This window comes from Otolemur garnettii, unplaced genomic scaffold, assembly GCF_000181295.1.
Source record: "Otolemur garnettii isolate 467f Iridium unplaced genomic scaffold, OtoGar3 scaffold00007, whole genome shotgun sequence".
Lineage (NCBI taxonomy): Eukaryota > Metazoa > Chordata > Mammalia > Primates > Galagidae > Otolemur > Otolemur garnettii.
The window spans coordinates 13,731,124-13,750,794 of NW_003852402.1; the positions used below are offsets into that span (position 1 = coordinate 13,731,124).

General features: G+C 42.7%; 1 protein-coding gene across 1 annotated transcript; it reads left to right on the forward strand.

Annotated features, from left to right (window-relative positions):
- Positions 1–11,430: 11,430 nt before the first annotated feature.
- LOC100957066 (protein HP-20 homolog) lies at positions 11,431–14,742 on the forward strand. The gene is made up of 3 exons (XM_012814205.2): positions 11,431–11,559; positions 12,975–13,112; positions 14,230–14,742. Exons 1-3 carry the CDS (start codon positions 11,553–11,555, stop codon positions 14,658–14,660), a joined length of 576 nt encoding a protein of 191 aa, XP_012669659.1. The 5' UTR covers positions 11,431–11,552; the 3' UTR covers positions 14,661–14,742.
- Positions 14,743–19,671: the final 4,929 nt, after the last annotated feature.

The following is a 19,671-nucleotide window of genomic DNA, read 5'->3' on the forward strand; positions in this document are numbered from 1 at the left end:
CTTCTAACAACATTAGCATAATATCTCTCCTGGGAGAGATGGTCATTTGGAGGAAATGGCTCGAGCTGGCAGCAAACTCAGTATATTTCGTGCTGCCTGAGCTATGCGTGACCTCACAAATCCAGAGGTGGCCTGTCTTTCTTCTCTTCCATTAAGCCAGGTTAGTAGTTCTCCCCAGAGCCCTCTGCAGCGGAATTCAGGATTGAATCACATTCACCACCGCTTGTATGATCCCAGCAGTTATCAGCCCTCGTGGAAAGCTACAACAAAAATTGAGGTTATAGTGGACTTTTATTAGAAAGTACTTTTAAAGTTTTTTTTTTTTTTTTCTCTTTTCAGGACTAAAGTGACGTGAGGGGAGGATTCCAGCTCCTTGATGAAAGTGATGGTTGGGAACAAACTGTCCCTTGTGACAGTAGGGGAGTTTGACCTTCACCGCTGTGCTAAGCTTCAGACTAATTACCTCCTCTGTGGGTAGGCTGGACAATAAGTCCACCAGGCATGCAGTCTGAGTCCTGGCAGCTTGAAAGTGAGCCTCCAGAATTAAGAACAGTGGAGGTCCGTTTCTGACAATGGTTTAATGCCTTCCTAACTCCAGAAGGAATCCTGAACAGTGCTCTCCAATGGGGTTCAAGGAAACAGCACTAAATTTAGATTCCACAAGGTATGGAGGGTTTGGAGTCCCTTTCCAGACAAATGACCTATTGGCTCACACTCTCATTCCTCGGCTGATACTAAGCTGCTGAATCCCCTAGCTGTAAGTAAACCTCTATTAGGAAAGAGACAGTCTAGTTTAGAGACAAGCTTCTCAACATTTTGCATACACCTGTTCTCCTGCGGTGAGTGTTAACAATACAGATTTTTGTTACAGGACTGAAGATTTTAATTCAGACACCCTGGGGTGAGGTCCTATGCTTACATCTTTTTACAGGCATTAAACGTGGCACTTTGCGAGTGTTATGAGAGACTCTGGTTTAGTGACGACCAGTGCAGGCTTCAGTTCTCACTGACAGAGGTTCATATTTCACATTATTCTTTTCATCAAGACCAGAGCCTCTCAAGTAAGCTTTCATGGGTCCGAATCCTAGCCCATCTCTTATAGTGGTTGAATTAGTTCAGATAGTATCAACTGATTTCAGTGATGTAGTAAATTTGTTGCTCATGTATATTGTGGTTCTAGGTGGGTATCCCTGGTTGGTGCGTGTAGTCAGAGAGACTCCAGAGTCTTCCTTGTCCCGGGGCCTCCTGAGAGTCCTTTGCATCAAGCTGACAGGTAAAGGCAGAGGAGGTGGAAGGCACACCTGGATATTTTGCCTGGAAGTGACACCATCACTTCCTCTTGGATTCTATTGATGAGAATTAGCCTCATGTCCCACATGGATGCAAGGGGCTGGGAACAGTCACATTGGGTGCCTGCTTCCAAGCAATGACTCTATGTTACGGCAATAGGAAGATGAACTTCTGCAGACAGTAGCTATCTCTGCCCCACTGTATGAACTTGACTGGGTATCTTAACTTTTCCAAATCTCACTGTCCTTACCCATGAAGTGAAGTTAATAGTGCCTCCTTTGTGGGAAGGATCACATAAGTAAATGTAATACTCTATAGACCGTGTCTGCTGTACTCAAGGCACACAATGCATTTTAGCTACGATGAATTCTGTTGCCAAGAACAGGCATGTACAGACAGCACAGTAGTTCGATGTCAGCACCCAAAGAAAGGAGAAGCTAGAGTGTTAGGGGTATGTGGAAGAGGATGAGACTCCTTGCAAATACTAGAATCAAGGAAGCCTTCAAAAAGTTGACCTGCGAACTGGGTCTTACAGGATGGATAGGATGTGTACGTGCAAAGGTGTAAGGTAAGGGCATTCCAGGCAGAAGGAAGAGTGTGCACGGAGGCGTGGCAGATAGAAAGACTAAAACAGGTGGCGCCAACATTTAATACTGCTAGAGTAGAGGTGAGTGATGGTGGCTGGACTGCCAGACAAATGAAGTATTCAAGAAGTTAATCAAGAAGTTATGATTCGGCTCGGCACCTGTGGCTCAAGTGGTTAAGGTGCCAGCCACATACACCTAAGGTGGCGGGTTCGAATCCAGCCTGGGCCTGCCAAACAACAATGATGGCTGCAACCAAAAAATAGCTGGGCATTGTGGTGAGTGCCTGTGGTCCCAGCTAGTTGGGAGGCTGAGGCAGGAGACTCTCTTGAGCCCAGGAGTTGGAGGTTGCTGTGAGCTGAGATGCCACAGCACTCTACCCAGGGGGACAGCTTGAGGCTCTGTCTCAAAAAAAAAAAAAAAAGAAGTTATGATTCAAAGGAGAGCTGTTAAGAATGTTATGATTCAAGATAACCATTGGAGATCTGAACACTCCACTTTCAGCACTGGACAGATCTTCCAGACAGAAAATTATCAAAGAAACATTGGATTTAATCTGCACTATAGACCAAATGGTTCTAATTGGTATTTTTAGAACCTTTTATCCAACAGCTACAGAACACACACCCTTCTCCTTAGCTCATGATCAACCTCAAGGACAGGCCATATGTGAGGCCCCAAGATGAGTCTTAAAAAATGCAAAAACAAAAATCTTGAAATCCTACCATGTATTTCCACTGACCACAATGGAATAAAACTAGAAATCAATAACAAGAGGCACAGAGGAAAATATACAAACATGTGGAAATTCAACAATATGCTTCTGAATGACCAGTGGATCAACGAAAAGATTAAGAAGGAAATTTAAACATTTCTCAGAAAAAATAAAAATAAAAATGCAACATATTAAAATCTATGGGATATGGAAAAAGCAGGAATAAGAGAAAAACTTATTCTATATCATAAAAGTAGAAAAGCTTCAATAAGCAACGTAATGAACTAGAAGAATAAGAGCAAACCAAACTCACAAGTAGTAGAAGGAAAAAATAATAAAGATCAGATCAGAGATAAATGAAATTGGAGCCAAAAAGACACAGAAAAGAGCAACAAAATGAAAATTGGTTTTTCAAAAAGATAAGCAAAATTGACTCAACTGGGAGCCAGAAAAACGAAAAGGAAAACAGAGAAGACCCAAATCCATGGAATCAGAGACATAGCAGCTGATATTGCAAAACCCAAAGAATCATTAGAGACTACCGTGAGCAACTATATGCCCATAAATCGGAAAAACTAGATGAAATGGATACATTCATGGACACATACAAATTACCATGATTGAACTAGAAAGAAATCCAAAGCCAATATCAAGTCAAGAGATTGTAACAGTAGTAAAATTTGCCATTAAAGAAAAGCCCGGGCCCCAGTGGCTTCTCATGAATTCCATCAAGCATCCAAAGAATTAATATTAAGGCTACTTGAACTAAATTCCAAAGAAGTGAGGCAGACAGAGTACTCCCACACTCATGTAAGAAACCTGTATCATCCTGATACCAAAAACAGACGAAAACACAACAACAACAGGAAAAGAAAACTGTCGGCCAAGATATTGGATGAACATAGATGCGAAATTTCACTAACAAAAGGACTAGCAAACTGAATTCAACAACTTATTTATCTTATTTTTTGAGCTCGAGTCTCACTCTGTCACACTGTGGCATCATCATAGCTGTGGCATCATCGTAGCTCACAGCAACCTCCAACTCTTGGGGTCAGGCGATCCTCTTGCTTCAGCCTCCTGAGTAGCCAGGACTATAGGTGCCATGATCATGACGCCTGGCTAATTTTTCTATTTTTAGTAGAGATGGGATCTCACTCTTGGTCAGGCTAGTCTTGAATTCCTGAGCTCAAGCAATCTACCTACCTCAGCCTCCCAAAGTGCTAGGATTACAGGTGCGAGCCACCCCACCTGACCTCAGTGACTCATTTAAAAGATTATTTATCATAATCAAGGGGTACAAGGATGGTTTGACATATACACATCAATCACAAGGACATGGAGACAACCCAACTGCCCATCAACACGTGAATGGATTAATAAAATGGGGTACATGTATACCCCAGAATACTACTCAGCTTTGAAAAAGTCATGACCAAGTATCTTGTGTAACAACCTGGATAGAATTGGAGACCGTTCTCCTAAGTTAAATATCATGAGAATAGAAAAACATATACTCAATATTAAATTAGATATTAGTAATTAATCAATAATAGTTGATCAACACCTATGTGCTTTAGGGAAGCAAAACTCAATGAAATTCAAGTGAGGGGGGAGGAGAGGATGGGTAATTCTCACCCAGTGGGTCCACTGCACAAGTCATTGTACACTCTCTGGTTAAAGGCTACACCCAAATGTATGTACCCCTGTAATATTCTGAAATTAAAAAAACAAAGGAAAGGAAAAATAAAATGAAATTAGGACACTCCTTTCACTTGAACACTTAGGGGCCATGGTACGGTTGCCTAATTCCAATACGGTTGTTTCTCAGGGAATAGGGAGGCTCGAGGAGACGGGAAGAGATGGGTAATGCCGGTCAGTGGAGCAGTCAGAACACGAAAGACATTCATGGGTTAAGCTTATTTTATATGGGCACAGTTTGTCGTGCCCCCAGACAATTACAATGGCAGTACTAAATATCACAAGTTACAGATCCCCATAACAACAAAAAAGTCCGAAATATTTGAGAATTACCAACATGTGACACCGACACACCAAGAGATGCTGTTGGAAAAAATGGCACCAACAGGGTTGCTCCCTGCAGGGTCGCCACCGACCTTCACTTTGTGAACAGCATAGCCTCTGCGAAGCCATGAAACTGGGCGTGCCTGTGCGTTGTCACGGCAGCCGGATCATAGGCTCCCGATGCTCATGGGCAACGCCTCTCTCACATTTTGCTGGAGCAGCAGAGGTCCCGCGGTGTGAGATGCACAGTAGGCACGCAAGGGCCTGGTGGCAGGTGCGCCCCTGGTAACCAGAGCCTGAGCGCACTAGTGCGCCGAGGTGGCGACGGGGCGGAGACAGCGTGGTGTGGGAGGCCAGGCTTGAGGCAACATGCTGTCAGGACATGTCTGCCAGGGACACGAGGACTGCAAACAGCCACCACCGCGGGTCTGTCGGCAGGGCAGGCAAAACACCCCCACGGAGGCCACGATCAAGTTCAGCGAGATCCAAAACCTCTCTGTGAAGCCTTTAAAAGTGTAGTTCCGGCCCACGGTTTTCTTGGAGTGTTGTCGGGATAGGAAACTGTGGCGGAACCAATCCTAGGAGGCACAGAGACCAAGCAAGTTCTTGGGTGACTTTCTCTTGTCATTTTTTAATGAACAGGATCTAAAAAAAAAAAAAAAGCAACAAAAATTCATATATTTTTTTACCACTAGATGTCATCCTCGTGCTTCCCTCTTCCCTCTTCACCAGGCTCTGTTTGTAGGGGGCAAAGAGGACAAGGACAGGGGTCCCCAGAGGCCTGCGGGGGCCGGGCGGGGCGGGGCGGGGGGGACAGCCATCAAGGTCCTCTGTTTGCAGAATCAAGGCTATGGGGAGGCGGAGGGAGAGGGGAGGGGGGTATGGGTGGAGGGAGGAGATTCAAGGGTTCACTTCTGAGGTTTATCTTACAAGGGTACAAGTGAATCTTTCTGAGTAGAATATGAACGTTTTAACACAATAACAAAGAAAATGACATGAAGGCTATGTTAACCAGTTTGATGGAAGTGTTTCAGATTGTGTGTGAAAACACCACACTGTACCCCAGAAGTGCATTAATGTACACAGTTACCATTCAATAAAAAAAAAAAAAAAGAATCAAGGCTGAGGAGTTGGATGAAAGCTAAAGCCTCTGGATCCGGAGCAGATGCCTCTGGCTCACTCTGCAACAGTCTCTCTCAACTTAGGCTGCTTTCCAGAAACTTCCAGAAAGCTTTAAAAACCCTGGTGCCTTGAAGCTAGTCTTGAATTCATTTCCTTCCAGAAAGCTTTAAAAAACCTGGTCTCACCTTCAAGAACTTTTATGTGAACTGTTTGGGTGTGTGGCATGAGCACGGCAAGTTTTGAAAACTCTCCGGGTGGAGGCCAATGGTAGTGGCTCAGGCCTTGTAATCCCAGCACTCTGGGAAGCTGAGGGGGGTGGATGGAGCTCAGGAATTTGAGACCAGCATGATCGAGAGCAAGACCCCCCTGTCTACTAAAAACAGAAAAAATCGCTGAGTGTGGTGGTGCACATCTATAATCCCAGCTACTTGGGAGGGTGAGACAAGAGGCTCTCTTGAGTCCAAGAGTTAGAGGTTGCTGTGAGCTATGGTGATGCCATAGCACTCTAGCCTGGGCAACAGAGTGAGACTCTGGCACACACAAAGAAAGAAAGAAAAGAAAGGAAGGCAGACAGACAGGAAGAAAGAAAAGGAAGAAAGACAGAAAGAAAGAAAAAAAGGCAAAGAAAGAAAGAAAGAAAAGGAAGGAAGAAAGGAAAAGAAAAGAAAGACGGACTCCCCAGGTGGTTTTGATGTAGAGCCAAGATTAAGATCGAGAACCACTGCTGTAAGGCTATGACTGTGAATTTAGATACAGGGATTGTGGATAAGCAAATGTTTATCAGTTGAATTACAGTGGGAATGCACTCTAAGAGTTTGCTGTTATGAGCAAAATAGGATGGGGCAAAGTCAGTGGATTTGGGGAAGAGTTAACCCCACCACATCCCATTTTCCTATGTTTGAATTCAGTTTATCTACCAAGCACCCCGTTTATGTGACATCCCATGTGAGTCTCTGGTACACTATCTCTCTGAAGAAATTTAGTGATGGGGGCAAATTACTGTATATTCCACCTGCTGCCTAGGTAGTTGTCAGCTGGTTCTGAAGGATTAAGGTGATGGTAAAAAAAAAACTATAGAAAGAAAGAAAATGGAAGCTATAAAGGAAAGAGATTTTCAGGTACATTGTGGTCCTTTATGCCATAAATTCTCTTGCTATTATTTTTCAGAAGGATGCTCATAGTCCCCCAATGGCCATTTCCCCAGGAAAGCTTAGAATACAGTGACTGCAATGAATAACAATGTTCCCGCTTTAGGACATTGTGGCCATGTATTTATCTTGTTGACTATCAAGAAATCCAAGCCTCTTTGAGAGCTTGGATTGCTTAAAATCTAAAATATCCATGCAAGGTAAAGGGGAAAGACATATGTCTATTTTCTTGGAAGAGACAATAGCGGGAGATATTTCAGCCCATTTTAGGTGGGTCTGTAAAATTTTCCTGGATGTCATTTCCTTGACCTTCCATTGCTGAGATGCTCATCTTTTTTCTAGAGTGCCTGCGTCTAAACAGGTCTGAGAGGATGGTAAATGGGCTTGCGGCTGAGACTGGAAGCTGATGCCCTACAAGTGAGCACATTGAGCGCTGAGCATGATACATTGTAAAGCAAAAGCACCATTTTCCCCTCTAGGCTTGTAATGATGAGGCCACTGCATCCCAGGGAGGAACATCCATCCATCCCCTCGCCAGTCTGTGTAAAGAAAAGACTAGAAATCTGAAAATGATTGGCTGAAAGAGAACTTGTAAAACCATGGCGTCACTGCCTTTAGGGGAGAAAAGCTGTATTTTTCCTCTCCCCTCCATTCTTAATGGGGCCCATTCCCCACCCAACTCAAATTAGGGGGTGCCCTGCAAGGACTGTGCATGCCTATGAGATGGGAGCCTGGCATCCCTTTTCCCCCTGGATATCTGCTGGAGCAGGGGGTTTTCCCATCTTCCCTCTGTTTCTGTTTGAATGAAGGCAACAGAAAGCAAGTGAAGAGAGGAGCTGGTGGGACAGCTTGCAAACTCCTGGGGTGGGCGGCGGACAAGCGTCATGAGTTTTCAGAGTACCACATGGGAACTGAGAGCCAGTTTTTCTTTAAGTGTCCCTTCCACTCTCCTCCAAGGAACCTGCCAGCAGGGGAGGAATGCCATGGTGATAAGGGGCACTGGAGAGTATTACCAGGGACAGAAGGGAGAGGGAGGTCAAGTTAAAAGGCTTCTCCCATATTAGGGAAGCCAGGGACCTCTGGGCGCACTGAGGAGCCCCACACAGCCAGGGGAGGAGCTATAGGAGCAACTATAGCTGCTAAATAAAAATTCCTCAATCCCCACTTTCAGTTCCTGATCTGGGAGATATCCAAACCCTTAGGAGGAAGGGGAAGAGGCATGAAGGAGAGAGAGTCAAGGGTGTCTGCTTCCCAGCATGCAAGGCAGGTCTGAGCTGGTGGAGAGGGGAAATGCTTTGGGTAAGAACGAATTTCAAGTTAGACCAATGGGGCTGGTCATTTTAACACTACCTGTGAGCTCCACCCAATATGCCACCAAGGGGCAGGAAAGGAAGAGGAGCCAACAGCACATGTGTGAAGTCTTACAGGAGAAAATGTAATCGTTTTGTCTTCACACCCACCAAGTACGTGATTGTTCAATAAACTATGAGTTGTGACCAGGCACAGAATCCAACTTTGCACAAAGGGAATTATTATGAGGCAGCAGAGACCCATTGGACTGTCCCATACTTTCCTGTGGTTTCTTCTTGGCCCCAGGCATGCTGGCCCACACATGTGTCCTTGGGTGACTGGTCGTTTGTTCAAGACTTTTAGTAAGTGATCTGTCCCCCCAAAACTTGTGATCTAAAGCTTCAGTCCTAATACAGAAGGTCATTGAAAGCATAAACTATATTGGGAAAAAAAATTCTGAATTTGTAGGTATTTAAGGAAGAAAGGGAGAAAAAACTTGCAGAAGAAAGTGGAAATTAAAAGTCATCCAATTTAATCAGATTTCAGTGAACGTTTCTGCCTCTCTCGGAGCTAAACCTCTTTCACTGACCCTCTGCGTGTATCTTATGCTAAAGGCGAATCTTTCGATATTTTGCTAGTGCACCCTGGTTCTGGGGTCAGATGCAATGGAAATAGGTTTTAATGAAATTACATTGACCATGTGGTTCTGAAATCAGCAGCAGTAGATCACTTATGAGGCGGTTTTTCAGTGTGACTCTGGGAGACATTTCCAGAGACTTGACAGAAACTGTTTCTTTAGTGTTTCTGCTAAGTTTTTGGATGAAAAATGCTTAATCAATTCCCCTTTTTATTTTTTTTGAGGCAGCGTCTCACTCAGTTATTCTGAGTACAGTGCTGTGGCCTCATAGCTCACAACAGCCTCAAACTCTTGGGCTCAAGTGCTCCTTTGGCCTCAGTCTTCTGAGTAGCTGAGACTACAGGCACCCACCACAATGGCTGGCTATTTTTTAGAGATGAGGTTTTGCTCTTGCTCAGGCTGGTCTTGAGCTCAGATCCACCCTCCTCAGCCTCTCAGAATGCTAGGATTACAGGTGTAAGCCACTGTGCCTGGCATCCCTTTTGTGAAATTTAATTCTGCTGGCTACGAATGAGGATGCTGGGAGATACGAGGACCATTACATCACCCAGTTTTAGCTTCCTTACAGCACTGAAACGCTCTCTCTTTCTTTCTTTCTTTCTTTTTTTTTTTGTTTGTTTGTTTATTGTTGGGGATTCAGTGAGGGTATAAGAAACCAGGTTATACTGATTGCATTTGTTAGGTAAAGTTCCTCTTACAACTGTGTCTTCCCCCCAAAAGGTGTGTCACATACTGAGACCCCGACCCCCTTCCCTCTCTCTGCTCTTCCTTTCCCCCACCCCCTTCCCCCCTCTCTCTCTCCTCTTCCCCCACCCCCCACCGTGTACTAGGTCATTAATTGTCCTCATATCAAATTTGACTACATAGGATTCCTGCTTCTCCATTCTTGTGATGCTTTACTAAGAATAATGTGTTCCACTTCCATCCAGGTTAATGCAAAGGATGTAAAGTCTCTACCTTTTTGCTGGCTGAATAGTATTCCGGGTATACATATATCACAGCTTGTTAATCCATTCCTGTGCTGGTGGGCATTTAGGCTGTTTCCACATTTTGGTGATTGTAAATTGAGCTGTGATAAACAGTCTAGTACAAGTGTCCTTATGATAAAATGACTTTTTTCCTTCTGGGTAGATGTCCAGTAATGGGACTGCAGGATCAAACGGGAGGTCTGGCTTGAGTTCTTTGAGGTTTCTCCAAACTTTCTTCCAAAAAGGTGGTATTAATTTGCAGTTCCACCAGCAGTGTAAAAGTTGTAGTTTTTTGTTTGTTTTTTTGAGACAGAGTCTCACTATGTTGCCCTCTGTAGAGTGCTAGGGTGTCACAGCTCATAGCAACCTCTAACTCTTCAGTTTAAGCAATCCTCTTGCCTCAGCCTCCCAAGTAGCTGGGACTATAGGTGCCTGGGCTATTTTTTGGTTGTAGTTGTCATTGTTGTTTAACAGGCCAGGGCTGGGTTTGAACCCACCAGCCCCAGTGTATGTGGCCAGGCCCTAACTACTGATCTCTTTTTATAAGTTGATATGCTATTTAGTATCTTTCTCCATCTGCTGAAATATCCACGTCAAAAGAACAGAGACCTTTCCACTTTGTTTAATTCCATGTGTTTGCGTTTGGAACCATTCCTGGCACACAGCAGCCCCTCTCTTTTATTTAAATAATGATTTTTCATAAAATGTAGTAAGGGATGAGTTGTCGGGGGTGTTTGCCTGCAAACCCCGACCTGATTTGAATGCCAGCTGAGAAAACAACGCTGAAGATACGTGAGTTACAGCGAGTTTAAAACAAAGTCTGTAAGTGCCCTGAGAAGGCTTACTCAGGCCACCCAGTAAGACCGAGAAAATGCAGCCTCCCTCTGGCCTGTTCAGAGGCTTTTATTGATTTTTAACAAAGGTGCATATGCAAGAGATAGGGTGGAAAGAATCCCATGTTCCCAGGAAGACTGGATAGAGAGAGACAAGGTAAATGGCACGGGCTTTGGTGAACAGCCCATGGTGTATTTAACTAAAGGGGGAGGGAGAACTTAGTTCTATTCACATGGGGAAAGTACACCAGGTCTCCTATCTGCCTACATAGTCAGTCTTTAATCCCTCCCATCTGTTGACTCTCTAATGCCTAGGCCTGGTCCAGCAAGTCTGGCTGCCTCCAGGTTCTTTTCATTTTCAATTCATCTGAGGGTGTTCCCCCGGATTCCCCAGGATTGAAAGGGGTGCCCTGTTGAGAAGTCAGCCTGGCTACCTCCTGCAGTGAGTGTCCCGTGAGCATTGCCCAGAAGCAAAGGGGTGCAGGTTGATTAATTATAGACCGGAGATTGAAGGAGTCAGCAGGAGGTAAAAGGAGACAGATTTTAAAGAACGAGTATTATTTTGGTTGGAAATAATGGGAAAGGGGGAGGGTTGTGTTGGGGAAGTGGCCCGTAGATCCTCTTCTGGCCATGAACAGATTGGTGACGCTGTCCCTGACCCCAATATTTCCTTCATGCTTGCCCATTGAGATTATTTATTCATTGATTTCATAAACATGTTTTGAGCATTCTGTGGGTGCACTGAACCTACCAGTGGTTAAGTATTAAACGTGTTGACAGCAGGTCAATCTTCGCAGAGGCAATTTTGTACTATTTATTTAAGGCCTTGATTGGGTCAATAGGGACAGAGGTCCAAACCTTAGATGCCACAGAGAGGCATTTCAGAAAGAAATCTGGGAGAAGCTCACCCACAAAAAGGAGAAAGACTTTTGTCTTGAGAATGGCTGGTAGGAGACTGACCCAGCTTGTGGGAGGGGTGGATTCCTGGTTCAAATATTTGCAAGAGGATGGGTGGAGGGCAGCATTTTGTGAATTGGGATGTGCAGATCCTAGTGCCAAATTTTTTCTTTCTGACATTGTCTCCTGAGGTGACTAGCTTTTTCTTTTTTTTTTTTTTTTTGAGACAGAGTCTCATTTATGTTGCCCTCGGTAGAGTACTATGGCATCAACAGCTCACAGAAACCTCAAACTCTTGGGCTTAAGTGAGTCTTGTGCCTCAGCCTCTGGAGTAACTGAACTACAGGTGCCTGCCGGAATGCCCGGCTTTTTTTTGTTGCAGTTGTCATTCTTGTTTAGCAGGCCCAGGCCGGGTTCAACTTTGGTGTTTGTGGCTGGCGCTGGACTCACTGAGCTATGGGTGCCGAGTCAATGAGGCAACTATTCTTGAGGGGAGAATGCCATCCAGGCCAAGGCTGCTTCTTGTGGGTTGCCCTTAGGGAATAAGTGAGCAGGAACACAGGATAACAATCAATTAACTTATTTGTAACATTTAAGATGGAGAACTCTGATTCCTAACTCAGGAGACCTGGGAACAGAATCCTATCTCAAGCTGTAGCGAGAAATCTGGCTGGAAATAAACAGGACTACTTCTTTGGATCTCAGATTACTCATCTGTAAAATGAAACATGAAACTTGGGGGGTGCCCATAGCTCAGTTAGCAGGGCGCCAGCCACATCCACCAAGGGTGGTGGGTTCAAACAGGGCCCAGGCCTGCTAAACAACAATGACAACTGCAACCGAAATATAGCCAGGTGTTGTGATGGGCGCCTGTACTCCCAGCTGCTTGGGAGGCGGAGACAGGAGAATCTCTTAAGCCCAAGAGTTTGAGGTTGCTGTGAGTTGTTGACACCACAGCACTCTACCCAGGGCGACAGCTTGAGACCCTATCTCAAGAAAAAAAAAAAAAGAAAGAAAGAAAAAGAAACATGAACCTTACCTTGTGTGGAAATAAGGAGCGTTAAGTGAGAGGGTGTGCCTAGTACAACGTATTTTGCATAATAAGCATCTATATGTACTAGGCCCTAGTAAGAATAGAGCCTTAAGTAATTCAAGAAATATTATCAAGTCCTTGTACTGGTACAAAGATGAATGAAAATGAAGGCTGACAGGTCAGGGTGCAGAAACGTATTTAATTAAGTCATTGCTGGATAATAAGTGACAATGTGAGAGAATTAACCAGCTGCTGCCTGCAGTTTAGAAACTTTAACCAGCTTTCTTTCCTAGTAAGGATAGGGATGGTATCTCAGTTCCTGTGTCTGATCTGGAGCCTATACCTTTCCTAGACCAGGCCATAATTCTACTTATTGAATCTTCACATAAAAACAAACAAACAACAACACTTCTCCCTTTTTTCCTTAATCAGGTGTCTGCTTATTAGTACACATCATTCTAATGGCAGCTACTGTGCTGGAGGAGGGAGGATGTATCGGACCTCCAGGACTCCCAGGCCCTCCTGGCTATGTGGGATATCCTGGTATTCCAGGGCCTCCGGGTTTTAGGGGTAAGAAATGTATTTCTGCTGCCTTGTATTTTCTCTTCTCCTTTTACAATTTTAGTCGGAAAGCCACTAATGTCCATGGGCCCAGCAGCATGAGGCATTCAGGATGAAAAGAATCTAAAGAAAATAATCAGCTGTAGGATTGGGTCCCAAGGCAGGGTGGCTGGTTACCCCAATTACAGTAGTTGGAGAGACTTCCCTAGTTGTAATACTGGGGGGTCTGAAATCCATACATGTAAGGGATGGTGGGAGCAGGTGATAATTAGAGACAGAACCACAGATCTACTGACTGTCCAGTAAACAGCAAGACAGTGAGTGGGATTGTTAAGTTAGTACCATCCAGTGAACTGGGCTTTGTGAACCATCTGAAGAACTGCCTTTCCCTGGGCAGCTAAGGCCCCAGAACTAGTTATTATGAAGACGAGTCCAGCTGATGAGCACCAGGGTCTGGCATCAAGATTCTTCATAGATCCTGGCTTGGTTGGACCAAAAGGGGACTCAGGAAATCTCATAATTCTATGTAGGCTCTCGTCATGATCAGTGGCCATACCCAAGAGGGTTAGATTTGGCAATCCAAAGGTTTTCTGGCCCCAAGAATTAGATATCCAGGCCTTTTTATTTCTCATTCTCAGCAAGACTCTCATTAACAAGAATTAGTTCCACCTAAATCAGTACTGCGAAATCATTTTGTTCTGCCTTTACTGTTACCTTTTCCCTGAAAGAGCCCAGGAAGTAAAGAATCTTCTCAAGACCTGGAGGCCAAAGGAATGAATAACAGCTGACGTATGTTAAGTCTTGATGTTCACTAGGCATGCTAAGTCCTATAGATAAATTGTCTCATTAAAACATCATACGAGTCGTGTAAGAGGTAACTAACTTTATCCTCCTAGTTTATAATGAAATCCAGCCCTAAAAAGGTTAGATGACAATAGCAAAATGACATAGCTGGTCAATTTCAGAGATGTGGCTCATAACCATTTAAAGCATACACCAAAGATCAGTCTGTTAGCCAGGATGTTATAAAAAAAAAAAAAAAAGAAGCGGGCAGTTGCCCAGATAAACCTTCCTGGCTGCTATCTGCGTCTCAGCGGTGCTTCTCCACTCTTTCCACGGCTACCAGGTATCCCAGGAAGACCAGGATTTGCAGGAGCAGCGGTACAATGTCCCTGCAACAAGAAATCAGCCTTCACTGCGAAGCTCAGTGGCAAGCTGCCGTCATCTGCTGAGCCCGTCAACTTCACAGAGGTGCTGTACAATGATCAGAAAGACCTGAAGGAGGACACTGGGGTGTTCATCTGCAGGGTACCCGGAATTTACCATTTTCATCTCGATGTCGAACTTCAGCACTGCAAGATGACAGTTTGGCTGAAGACGAACCAAACTTCAGTCTTTGAAAAGCGTCAGGTCTCCACCCAGGAGGTCAGAAATCTTTCTGGCACTGTGACCCTGCCTCTGAGCACAGGTGACAAGGCGTGGCTAGAAGCAGCAGTGGAAACCGAGGAGCCTGACCGAGCCAGTGTTACAATCTATTTCTCAGGTTTCCTGGCATAGTTTTGGTCTCTGTATAAGAAAGATAAGCCCCTTGTGATTCTGCTGCCTACAACAAACCAACAAATAAATATTATGCACCATATCTTGGCTTGATTTACTTTCCTCAGCATGGTGGGATTTTATTTAGAATTTTGGTAGATTCTAAATATATAGGTAGGAACAGGTAGGTTTGGTCACAATGGAATTGTGCCTTAAAATTCTGCCTAAGAAATCAAGAAATTATTCCAATTAAATCTCCATTATTGGCTTTGCCATGTGTTAAGGTTCGAGTGTCCCCTCTAAAACTCATATGGAGACTTAATCCCTAATATGAGAAGCGGGGCCTTTAAGAGGAGAATGGATGGGTTAATCTGCTCATGGATTAATAAATGAATGAATGATCATGACAAGGGAACTTGCGGCTTTTCCAGACGAGGAAGAGAGCACATAAGCCACTCAACCCCCTGCCTAAGGGCTCTGCAGAGTCCCCACCCCCGAGAAGGCTCTCAGCAGATGTGGCCCCTCAGTCTTGAACTTCTCAGCCTCCATAACCATAGAATAGATGGCTGTTCCTTTTAAATTACCCAGTTTCAGATATTCTGTTACAAGCAATAGAAAATAGCCTGGGGTATCAAAATTACAAATTAAATGGGAAAATTATATAGTCACTTAAAAGGACAATTAAAAACAGTTGGTAAAATATCAAAACATTAAAACATATTCATGATTTTAAAAAAAACTCTCTAAAAATAAAGAATAGAATGGAATTTTCTTTCTTTTTTTTTAGGGAATTTTCTTAATCTGATAGAACTACTGCCTCAAAATTACCTGTAGAACACATCCCCCAGTAATGAAAGCTTTCATATTACAACCAGGACTAATATTCTCCTATCAAGTCTGTTTAACTTTATACTAGAGATCCCCACCCATGGAATAAGGAAGGAAAAAATGTAAGATATATAAAATTTAAAAGGAATAATCAAAGGTTTCTTATTACATCTGTGTGTGAATTCAAGCCAAAAATAATTTATTTATATATTCTTAATGAGAATTCATTATATATTTTGTATATAAATTCAACTTAGAAATCTAATTGTGTTTTTATTTAGCAGAATCTATTAACTAGAACATGATTCAAAACTATTATCATTTAAGTAGCATTAAAAAATAGCAAATGTATCTATGAATAAATCTAATAAGATTATGAAGGTTATTACAATTTTATTGGATTTCTTGTATTACCGAGGAAAATATGAAATTTTATTTGAATAATTCAAAAAAATAGTTGGGCATGGTGGCTCACATCTGTAACCTAGCATTCTGGGAGGCTGAGGCTGGTGGATAGCTTGAGCTCAGGAGTTTGAGACCAGCCTGAGCAAGAGAGAGACCTTGTCTTTAAAAATAGCTGGGCATTGTGGTGGGCACCTGTAGTTCCAGCTACTTGGGAGGCTGAGGCAAGAGGATCACTTGAGCTCAAGAGTTTGAGGTTGCTGTGAGCTATGACACCATGGCACTCTACCCAGGGTGACAAAGTGAGACTTTGTTTCAAAAAAAAAAAGGAAAACAATTGAAAAAATAAATGAAAAGAAATCCTATTCATGGATTTATTCAAAAATAAATAAGCTAAAGCTGATCTGAAACCTGTGAGCTCAGGCAATCCACCCGCCTCAGCCTCCCAGAGTGCTAAGATTACAGACGTGAGCCACCGTGCCCAGCCTGCCTTTGATTATTTTATCAGGATGTTTTCATGATATTAAAATCGAGAATTATAAATAGCTCTATAAACGTAGGTATGACTAATTGTACTACTATAGATAAACTACAAATGCCATAAAAGTCAGCGTGAAGAAGTTGAGGGTATCAGACTATTTTCTGGCAACACGTCTAAAAGCAGGACCTAGGATTGTGATTCGGAATGAACCTCGTCTGTTTTTGACAATGAGGCTTCGAGCAGTAACTCTAGGGAACAAGTGAGGTAAACTTGGCTGCCTATGGCACTAATGTATTTCTTCTGCCTTGTATTTTCTCCATAATTCCTGTGAATTTCTCCATAATTCCTGGTCCTATGCATGACCATAATTCCTGTGAGATAACTCATACATACATCTTTAATTGGATTTAAAGGAAATTTTATCAGATATCTGTGGCCTGGCCAACATTTCCACACTCTAAAACCATGCTGATGTTTAAACCAAAGATCACTCATTCTGAGCAACAGAGGTCTGATGCTTCTATCTACTCCTTTCTTTCTCTCCCACCATTGTTAGTAAGTGGAAATTAACAGTAGAGTTCTGTTTATTTCCCACGGACGGAGAATGCTATTCCTATCCTCACCTCTTGACCCCCACACACATACACACTCACTCTTAGAAGCCCAAAGTAGGTAGAGTCAGTTTTTTGTTTTATGTAATGTCGTTTCACCCCCATGTAGGGATAAAAGTGTCTTCTAAACATGGTTGAAATATTGAGTGGAGAAATACATACAGATAGGATCTTGGAAGGCATAATGTGCCATGCTAATGTTCTTTATCATTAGCAGAGATTTTTATAATCAGAAACACCTAAAATTTTTGAGAAAAGAAGAACCTCTTTGTTTCCTTAACATTTTTCAAAACAACTCAAAAATGTTGGCAAAACAATACATCTCTCTCTAAATATTTCTGGATATTGTGAATCTCTTTATTGAGAATAGAATGGCTTAAGCAAAGCGTTCAGTATGTTCAGTTTAATTTCCCCTCAATGTTCTCCATCTCATACCATAAATACGCTTACTAAATGAACGAAGGAATGGTTGATCAAGTGCTAAGTTCATAGCACAAGTTCAAATTGAAACTAAGTCAACTTCTAGTAACAACAACAAAATTATAAGCATAATTTTAGCAGTTTAAATAGTCAATGGGCTGGTGACTGTGCTAAGTATTCTTGGCTTTCATTGTTTCAAAAACTATTGAGTACCTAGAATGTGGTAGACCACTGGGAGGTTTCAGAGTTACAATAAAAACCAAAATAAAAGATATAGTTCTTGCTATCATAAAAACATTTAACAGAAGAGGCAGATATTAATCTAAGAATTATAAAAAATATAAAAATAAAGCTATGGACATTTCTATAAAGAGGTAGGGAGATCATGATTTAAGAATGCATAAAAGGGGCTCATGGCCAGTTATTTCTCCCTTAAGAAAGCATTTCTGATTCTGACTGGGCACAAAACCGATGAGGTGTGTGGGGAGAAGTGTTCCAGGCAAAATCAGAGAAATGAATGAGCACAACGGCTTCATAGAAATGGGAACCATAGGATACTTGAAAGACCAAAAATTCAGTGGAGCTGGAACCCAGCAATAAGGAAGGCAGTGGTATTCAAAGATAGAGAAGTGTACAGTAAATAATGTTAATACGTTAATTTTATGGTAAGAAAAATTTGGCATCATAAAATGATTTTAATCAGGCATTAACATGATTAAATTTTCTTTTGTACAATGAGCACTGGGTGCGTAATCTAATCAGAAGAGGCATAGAATGGAGACTTGGCTCATGCGTTAGCACAGATAACAGATGAAAATGATGATATTGCTTGTGGGAATGTAGAAATGTGAATTGATTTTCTGGTGACAGATTTAGGGAGGTGGCAAGGAGGCGATAGGTTGCAAAAGCCGTGGACAATATGCTGCTTATGGGAAAAGAAAGCAATGGAAATGAATGAAGTGTTGGAAGAGGAAGCAGCCAAGCTCAGTGTGGAGTTCAGTGAGAAACCAACCCTGTGGAAGCCTCTGGGTCTGTCACTAATTTCTGAGCTCCTTTTGCAATATATTGCTGAGCTGTGACGAGCTCTCAGGTCTGAGTATGAACTAGATTAGGACTGTCAAGGTTAGAAATTGTTTCTTAGCTCATTGTAGATGTTTGATAGATGCAAAGAGAACAGAGGAAAAAGAAATGAGAGTAGATGGAAGAAGAAGCATCTAGAGAAGAAAGAAAAACAGGTATATTAGGGTTGCATTGGGCTGCATGCAACAGAAACCAGATTGCAGTGGCTTAATAAAATCAGCAGTGATTATTCTCAGATATAGGGCTGGAGTATCTGTGCAAGGATGTTATTAAGAGCTGGTCTGCTTCTATCCTTCTCTCTCAGGCGGCTTAGTGCCCCTGTCCTTGGTCCATATTTGAAAAATGGCTGCTTCCACCCCAGGCTTCTTCCGGAGGGTTGCTGGGGGTGGGGTGGGGTGGAAAATGGAGAAAGAAGAGCAGAGGAAAAAATTCAAAAAATACCAGTCACTTGAGATTTTGCCTTTTAAAGACTCAACTGGGAAGCTCCACCTGACTACATTGCATTCTCCAGAAAGTGTCACATGTCCCTCTGCCCCCCAACCCACCCTGGTCGACAGAGAACCTGAAGATTGTGTGCCTTAACTGGGTCAACTGACAACTCGAAGTTAGAATGTTGTTTGAAATACCCTGAAACATGGACTGGGCAAATGACTCCTGGGAGGGCAACTAGCAGTGTCTGATGATTAGTAAGCAATAGAAATTGTTCCCCCCATATGTGTCCTTTGCTCAAACAATGGTCAAAATATGCATTGGATAGTATGTATTCACAACTTAGCGCCTTTAAGGTAATTTTCTGTCTCTCAGAAATATTTGCTTTCCTAGCAGTATTATACATTGCAGAATTAAAGTGATATTGGGGGCTATGATCAAGATTTTTTTAAATCTTTATTTTTTAATAAAGTCAAATGCACACAGATCATGAATACATTTATGCATATGTAGGGTACAATGTGGTGTTGTTTTTTTTTTTGTTTGTTTATACAATCTGATATGGTTACATCAAACCAATCAACATAGCTTTTGCTTCACTCTGGAGAAAACTGTTCAGATCTAATGAAGACAAAGAATGAGAACTTGGTTTTTTCAGCTTCAAGCAGCAGAAAGCTTCCAATCAGATCTGATTTCCTGACAGATCTTCCCCCAGAAGTTCCTAGGATACAGCAGATACTGGAAATTTGATGGGCTTTTAATACGAAATTGTTGATGAGTT

What these genes read in the sequence shown, in the direction of transcription:
- LOC100957066 (XM_012814205.2), top strand. An exon ending in AGGGCCTCCGGGTTTTAGGG is followed by an intron (nt 13,113 to 14,229) that starts GTAAGAAATGTA and finishes CACGGCTACCAG; the next exon opens with GTATCCCAGGAAGACCAGGA.